This window comes from Hyperolius riggenbachi, chromosome 2, assembly GCF_040937935.1.
Source record: "Hyperolius riggenbachi isolate aHypRig1 chromosome 2, aHypRig1.pri, whole genome shotgun sequence".
Classification (NCBI taxonomy): domain Eukaryota; kingdom Metazoa; phylum Chordata; class Amphibia; order Anura; family Hyperoliidae; genus Hyperolius; species Hyperolius riggenbachi.
In genome coordinates, this window is record NC_090647.1 from 59,423,547 (window position 1) to 59,432,276 (window position 8,730).

The 8,730-nt window shown below is 45.8% G+C and overlaps 1 protein-coding gene across 1 annotated transcript in view; it reads left to right on the top strand.

Moving 5' to 3' along the window:
- Nucleotides 1–8,730, top strand: part of CEP57 (centrosomal protein 57) — a 23,527-nt gene that overhangs the window by 10,471 nt on the left and 4,326 nt on the right. The window contains exons 3-4 of the mRNA XM_068265879.1: nucleotides 3,779–3,958; nucleotides 5,935–6,056. Of these exons, the coding sequence (XP_068121980.1) occupies nucleotides 3,779–3,958; nucleotides 5,935–6,056 (302 nt within the window). The remainder of the gene's footprint in view (nucleotides 1–3,778; nucleotides 3,959–5,934; nucleotides 6,057–8,730) is intronic.

Below are 8,730 nucleotides of genomic sequence, written 5' to 3' on the forward strand. Positions count from 1 at the left end.
TGGGGCTGTGCAGGGATTCCCCTTCTGTGCCGGCGGGTGGCTGGTGCGGGGATCCCTTCTGTGCTGGCTGGTAGTGGCCGGCGGGGATCCCCTCTGTGTGGGGGGGAGGTGGGTGTCCCCTTCTATGCAGGCTGTGGGTGGCCTCTCCCTCCTCATCCCTCCCTCCCGATTCCCGTGCCACTCCTCCCCCCCCCCCCCCCCCCCCCATTCAGAAGCCCTGCTCTACTCACCTGAGGGCTTTCTCGTGCGCCGGCTGCGATGGACACCTTCCTCTTCCATCGCCGGGGTCCTGGTCTGTGTAATTACAGTATGCGGCTTGGTGACATCACCAAGCCTCGTAACTGTAATTACAGAGAACACGAGGCTTCGCGATGGAGGAGGAAGTGCGCCGCTACCACCGCAGGAGAAAGCCCTCAGGTGAGTAGATCAGGGCTTCTGACTGGGGGGGACGTGGGGGGGGGGGGTATGGGGAAGAGGAGGGAGAGGCCACCTACAGCCTGCATAGAAGGGGACACCTACCCCCCCCCCCCAACTCCCTAGACCTGGCATCACATCTGGCTCCCTATATACCTAGCAAAACATCTGGCTCCCTATTCCTGGCTAATACTTCTGGCTAACTATAACTGGCTGCACATCTGGCTAACTATACTTGGCTGCACATCTGGCTAATACATCTGGGTCTTATACTCACCATTGGCGTGCTGATCCCTCATCGCATACCTCTGATAGCTTCCCCAGTGCCTTCTTCCATGTCCCTTGGCGGATTTTGCATCTCTCTCGGCGATCACATGTCCCCCGTCGATCGGTGTTGATGGCACCAGGGTCACACAGCATCATCAACATCTCGCAGCAAACACTTTTTTTTTTTTTATTGAATTCAATACAATAACCTGTATTGAATTCAATATTAAAAAAAAATAATTGATTGCAAAAAAAAATTGGTTGGAAATTAATTGAACCACTTTTTGCACAGAAATCCTGGGGAAATAGAACGCCAGGGTGGCTACTTGGCTTCCCCCTAAATTGGCCCTAGACTACAATATATCATACACTACATGATACATACATAGACATACAACTATGGTAGGGATTAGATTGTGAGCTTCTTTGAGGGACAGTTAGTGACAAGACAATACATACTGTACAGCGCTGCGAAAGATGTCGGTGCTATATAAATACTAAATAATAATTCAAGAGAGCGCTGAGCATCGCAAGGCAGTCCCTTCCCTGCAGCTTATACTGTCCCTATTTCAGTCATAAACACAGAAGGACCAATCAAATGAGAGCTGACAGCCAGGTACAGCAAACCTGAAGCAAAACAAATCTTATGATGTAATGAATTGTATCGGTAGTATGAATAATGAATAGAACATTAGTAGCATAGAAAAGTCATATTTTTATTGTCAGTTATACAGTATAGCTTTTTTAAATAACATTGCATCATTCTGTCATTGTTGCAATTTAAAAACCACACTCTGTATTTTAAGCTATCAAACAAAGCAGAAATAATGACCCTTTTAACTTTCCTGCAGTAAAACCTTATCCCAAGCTGTCTCTCACTACTTCTTGGCTGTTTAAGTGCTTCAGAAAACAGGACTGTATTGGACCCAGTGGGTCGAATAACTCAGAGAAGCTCTTTTGCACAGATAACTGAAGTTTTTGTTAACTCTTCCTGTACTGGAAAACAATGAGACTCTTTTCTTTGCTACTAATGTTCTATTTCTTAGCTACACATACAATGTATTATCTCATAAGTTTATTTTCGCTTCAGGTTTGCTGTAAAGCCGAGCTAAAGTGTAAAAATAAATTCCATGCTGTCAGCACAGTCCCCGGAAGTTATAATAAGAATAGCATGAATACATGTTTTACAATTGACCTTTTGTGCCAGAAAACCCAGGTTTGGTTTTTCAGCCACACCCCCTCCTGAAAACTGCCATGGCAGAGGCTTGTAATAGATTGTGTCACAGAAGGAACGGGGGGGGGGGGGGGGGGAGTAGCTCTTAGAACCACCCGGGTATGTTGTGTGCTGCAGAGCCAAGAGAGGGAGAAGAGAGTATAATGCTCACTACAGTATTCGCAGTGACAGACACGCAATGGTGCATACCGGAGCTTCCGCAGAGCTTCCCTTCTGCTTAATAGACAATCACCAGTTGTTGCAATGGGTAGAAAAGGGTGAACAGGCATAGTAAGTGTCACTCTGACTATTTTTCACTTTGGAATTTACGCTTCAGGTCCACTTTAAGTCACTCTTAGACATGATACTTTGGCTGACTAAAGATCACCAATCGCCATGAGTTGTTTTTATTAGATCAAACAATAGATATGGTAAAAACACAAGTTTTAAGGGGTTTTGTGGAGGGGTTAAAAAACAAAAACCAACACTTACCTGGGACTTCTATCTGCCCCCTGCAGCTGTAATGTCTCATGCCGTCCTCCTACGATCCTCGGTTCCCCGCCGCCGTGGGATTATCTGTCTAACTAGAAGAATAGTGCTTGCTCCCGCAAGTGTCATCTGGAGCTTACTGCGCAGGTGCAGTACAAGAAAACTTTGTACTGCAGCTGCGCAGTAAGCTCTCGATGACGTGCGCTGGAGCAAGCACTATTCGTCGGTGGGGAACTGAGGATCGCAGGAGGACGGTGCGGGACAGGACAGCTGCAGAGGGCAGATAGAAGCCCCAGGTAAGTGTTGGTTTTAGTTTTTTAACCCCTTTAACAAAAATGTAGCAATGTCAATGCTTAGGAGAACTCGCGGAGAAGCAATGTTTAGGAGAACTTGCATCACACGCCCCACGTGCAATACGCCGGCAACCACGTGGGGCACGAATGGGTGACAGGAGTGCGGAGACAGCGGTGTACAAGTAAATTATTAATGCACGGGCACCGGGGGGATACATTTTGGGGGCAGCGAGGCGCCGTCACTAGGTCGATTCCAAAAAATTTCATACTGACATCGATTAGTAATCAGCCTGCGGTTTATGGCGACTAACAGATCTCACGCCTATCACAGAGAGATCTGTCTCTTAGTTAATCGGCCACCAAAATCACTTGATGTATGGCCACCTTTTACAGTGTTTAGTATTCCCTTTTTTTTTTTTTTTTAACCATGTTTAATGTTTTAAAGCAAAAATGTGATTTTGTTTATAATCTCACTTTAAAGAGGAACTCCATTGAAATTAATGTGATAAAAAAAAGTGCTTTATTTTTACAATAATTATGTATAAATGATTTTGTCAGTGTTTTCCCATTGTAAAATCTTTCCTCTCCCTGATTTACATTCTGACATTTATCACATGGTGACATTTTTACTGCTGACAGGTGATGTCAGCGGAAGGAGATGCTGCTTGCTTCTTTGGCAGTTGTGAACAGCTGTAAAAAGCTGTTATTTCCCACAATGCAGCAAGGCTCCCACAGAGTGATGTCAGAACCATGGTCCTGACATCACACTGTGGGAGGGGTCTCACCAAAATATCAGCCATACAGAGCCCCCTGATGATCCTTTGGTGAAAAGATAAAGATTTCTCATGTGAAAGGGAGCATCAGCTACTGATTGGGAAGACGTTCAATTCTTGGTTACGGGTTCTCTTTAGTTTCCAATAAGTTGGCAGAAAAGTTTGCTTCTGATAACTGGACAGTCCAATTGTATTGATTAGATTGTAGATCTATTTGAATTAAATGTTGGATGGCATGTACTAGGCCTAATGACTTTGGCCCAATTTCTTCCAAGAGGCTTTTAGTAAAATATATCTTCACTAAAAAAAGTTTTGTCTTTTTATTTTAGCTATAATCTCGGCCTTAAAGAACCTTCAGGAGAAGCTCCACCAACTTGAATTGGATCGATTGAAGGCGGAAGAGAACATGAAACAACTAACAAAGGAGTCTTCTGACTGTAGGCTACAGCTGCACGAGCAGAGGAGGTCCAAGGAGAGCCTGCTGGATGATGTGTCCAGGAGGAATAAGGGTAGAGTGCCAATTTCTGGGCAGACACTTATATGATGTACAGCAGTGATTCCTGACTGCTGACATAAACTTATATTTTACTCACATTTCATCTATGGACTACATCAGGGGTGTCAAATTCAATCATGTAAGGGGCCAAAATCCGAAACATAGTCTAAAGCTATGTACACACATACGACAACCATCGTTCGTTGTGAATGACGAAAGAACGGCCTCAGTAAAGTTAGCTTTTAAAGGTGTGTAACGATCTGATCGTTAGAACGAACGTTACATCACGTAAAGCAACTATTGCGCTTGCACATAAAAATGAAAAGTTCCATGGAGAAATAGCGAAATGTGCATGTCAAGCCTAGTACGAACGACCGTTTCCAACGATGTACTACTTTTACAAACGATCGTCGTTGGAAAAAATCCGCCAAGATAGACTGTTCGTTTTTAACGATCTAGCTCGTCCGTCGTTAGATTTAATGGTTGTTGGCTGCTTTTTTTTTAAACAATCGTCGTTTGAAATGATCGGTGAACGATCGTTTCAAACGACTATAGTCGCATGTGTGTACGCACCTTAAGTCATGGGGCAAATTGTTTAAGATTTAGCATTTATTGAACAAAGTATCACAATGGAGCAGTTCAAAGTAAACCTGAGATGGGCCAAAGAAACTTGTACATACCTGGGGTTTCCTCCAGCCCCTCTGGCCTGATCGCTCCCTCGTCGTCCTCGGTCACTGCCTGAATCCTCCGAGGCATGCCGCGGCTGCGCATGCACAAACCAGCAGTGGCTGACTTACCGGGCCAGTTGCCGATGATCCAGGCAGCGACTGAGGACGACGAGGGAGCGATCAGGCCGGAAGGGGCTGGAGGAAACCCTAGGTATTAATCCATTTTTTTCTTTGGCCCCATCTCAGATACACTTTAATATTTACTGGTTCTAGTGCTGCTTCGGGTCTCCTATAATCTTTTTGACAGCCGCACAGTCTGCGCTGCAGACCTCTGGCTCCTGAGGCATGTCATGTGTTTGAGAGAAGGGAGTTTGGAGGCACAGAGCGTGCAACTGCCATGAAGAACAGAAGATACATGACACAGTGCAGGAGCAGGGAAATATTACATATCTACTCTGCACTACTCTGTGTGGGGAGATGGTGTGTAGGTGGGTGTCTTTGACCAGCCACCGGGAAAAGGGGTGTGTTGGGGGGGGGGGGGTGTTTGGATCCGAAGAGGAGGCGGCCCTATGCTAATTTTGCTGTGGGGTCCCATGGGTTGTTGCGGCACCTTGTCTCAAACTGACAATGTTTCACCCTGAAACTCTGTCACCGGTGTGCTCCTCTGGGTGGGAAGGCAGTGTGCTGACATCGCAGAGCGCTCCCAGCTGCACGTACGATCTAGGACACGCAACCGCTGGAAAAGCGTATGCGCAGTAATGCGGAAGCTGGCAAACACTGAAGTGACCCAGAGGTCATTCCCCAGGGACTGTTTGCTACAGAACAGTTTGCCCTACCTCTATTGCCAACCTGCATCGTTTTGGGTCTTGTTGGGTCTTTTAAGTGTGACTCTTTTAGGGGTCTCTGCTTTCCTTTGTGAAAGATCTGTCTGTCCTGCTGCATTCTATTGCCAATTAATTTTACACACATACAGCAGCTGCCTGGACAGTGACACTATTTCCATTGACTTTTTTTATGAACTGTAACCAGGGCTCATCTTTGGAGTAGGGCTTATGTTTCCAGCATCCTCAAAAATCCTGAAAAATCAGGCTAGGGCTTATATTCTGGGTCAGGCTTATTTTGGGGGAAGCAGAACAGTGTGAATCCAGTAGAAAGCTGTGCTCAAACCTATGCCACAACACAGAACATTGAAGCTGATTATACACAAGGGAAAGTACTGAAGTCATAATTGCAATAACTGAGTTGAGAGTGACGTTGAGTACTTTTCATGTTATCACTTTTTATGCTGCTTTTCTTAGCCTTGCCTTTTGCTTGTCACCAGAGCTCAGCAGTCAGCTGTCGGCGGCACATTCTCGCTGCAGCGTCTTAGAGAAACAGCTGGATTACATGAGGAAGATGGTGCAGAATGCCGAAAGTGAGAGGAACTCTGTGCTGGAGAAACAGGTGAGAAGTGTAAATAGGTGTCCTGACCTTACTGTAGTACCAGCTCTCCATAGTGATAATATTCCTTCCAGTATGCATAGTTACCGTTATTTATAACGCAAGAGGCCTGATGCATGAAAGGCCCATAATTCTGCTGTGCACAAGGCAGCACACGGCAATTTTACCGGCGTAATTATCAGTACGCCGCCAGTGAGTTGGGCGCAGGGTGAACTGAATGACGGCTCTAATGGCTGCCCGGTGACATAAAATACTATTCCCCCTCCGAGTCGTAGCAGTGGAGGGAGAAGTAATATGGGGTCCGGCAATCACCAGAACCTCCGAATTACCCTAGCGTGGGTTACGCCCTATCACATCAGTGCTATAGCAGCGCCGAATACCTGTTTAATTTGACCAGTCCTAACACCAGGGGAGCACTGCCCGTTACTCTATTGGTGCCACGGGAATTACTGGAAGAACGCTCACATTGCCATGGTAACATGCGGTGTAATGCACGTTAAACTGGTAGTGGGCGGTGCTTCCCTGGCCTTAAGACCGGTAAAATTGTGTGGCAACATTTCCGGTCTTCCACTGCATCAGGCCCAGTCTTTCTTATGGTGGCCATACACGGTACAATAAAAGGTTACATTTTCCCGTTTATTCAACCAAAACGATCGAATCGAATGAAAGTTTAAAATAATCTTTTTTTTCCATCAAGAAAAAAAGAATCGATTATCCCGTTTTTTTTCAATAAAAATCTGATCGGACATGTTAGATCGAATATAAAGATTTTTCCAACGGAATAATCAAACAAAATTATCTAATCGAAAAAATTGTACCATGTATGGGCACCTTTAGTTCACACATCCACAAGTCTAAGGTGACTATCTGTGCCACAGGGATCCTTACTCTGCCAAGTGACTGCTTGTGATGCAGTTAAAGGGGTTCTGTGGATACTTATAAAAACAAAAACTGACACTTACCTGGGGCTTCTATTGGCCCCCTGCAGCTGTCCTGCCCCGCACCGTCCTCTTACGATCCTCTGTTCCCCGCCGCTGGGCACGGCCCAATTATTCGTCTAACTAGACGAATGCAACTGCACGGCTGCGCATGTCCTGAAATGAGAGTCTTGGGTAGCTTACTGCACAGGCACAGTACGAGAAAACTTCATACTGTGCCTGTGCCGTAAACTCCCGAAGACGGGAGCGAGGACAAGCGCGGCCACGCAGGCACAGTTGCATTCGTCTAGTTAGATAAATAATTGGACCGTGACCAGCGCTGGGGAACGGAGGATCGTAGGAGGACGGAGTAGGACATGACAGCTTCAGGGGGTCGATAGAAGCCCCAGGTATTTGTCAGTTTTTGTTTTTATAAGGTATCCACAGAACCCTTTTAAAGAAGACAAGACAAAGACAGAATAAAAAATTGATCCAGTAAAAAAGGGCACACGCACACGTACACACACACACACACACACACGTACACACACACACACACGTACACACACACACGTACACACACACGTACACACACACACGTACACACACACACGTACACACACACACGTACACACACACACACGTACACACACACACACGTACACACACACACGTACACACACACACACACGTACACACACACACACGTACACACACACACGTACACACACACACGTACACACGTACACACACACGTACACACACACGTACACACACACACACACACGTACACACGCACACACGTACACACACACGTACACACGCACACACGTACACACACACGTACACACGTACACACACACGCACACGTACACACGCACACGTACGCACACACGCACACACACACAGGTACACACACACGTACACACACACACACGTACACACGCACACGTACACACACACACACACACGTACACACACACACACGCGCACACACGTACACACACGCACACACACACACACACACGTACACACACACACGTACACACACACACGTACACACACACACGCACGCACACGTACACACACGTACGCACGCGTACGCACGCGTACACACACGTACACACACACGTACACACACACACACACACACACACACACACACACACACAGAGATATATTTGTGTGGGTGTCGGTAAGTGGCTTCTGAACTAGCCCTATTACTGTTAAAACAATCCACCCTGTATATATTTAGAGTTTTTGTTTTTTCATCCTGTGATTAATCACAAGTTATAATCTGATCCCTCAGCTGTGTCAGCTGGCTGCCACAGCAGATAGGCTAATTTGAAAGCACAGGAAGTTAACCCTATGCCTGTTTCCATGAAAGCAGAAAGTATAAACACAGCAGATTTATTGCAAGATGTGTATCAGGTGTAACAAATAAATGTTTTTCTTTAAAGGTTATCATGCTGTTGCGTATCTTTTAAAACAGACGGGAAGTTCTGAGTTCAGGTCTGCTTTAAACAATTGTATTCAGAATGCGCCCCCTAGGAGCTAAACAAGGAGTTTTCTTTATGTAAAGGTCAATAACAAGGAATACAATAGCCCTCCATCTCAATCTGCAGTGATGCGCTTTGACTGCATAGAAATGCGAAGTATTGAGTACAATGGAGCTGTGTGTGTGTATCTGATGCCACAAGTAGTGAAAAAATGTGCATGAATAATGTGATACAAGCAAGCGTAAAGGTGCTCTCTTATAT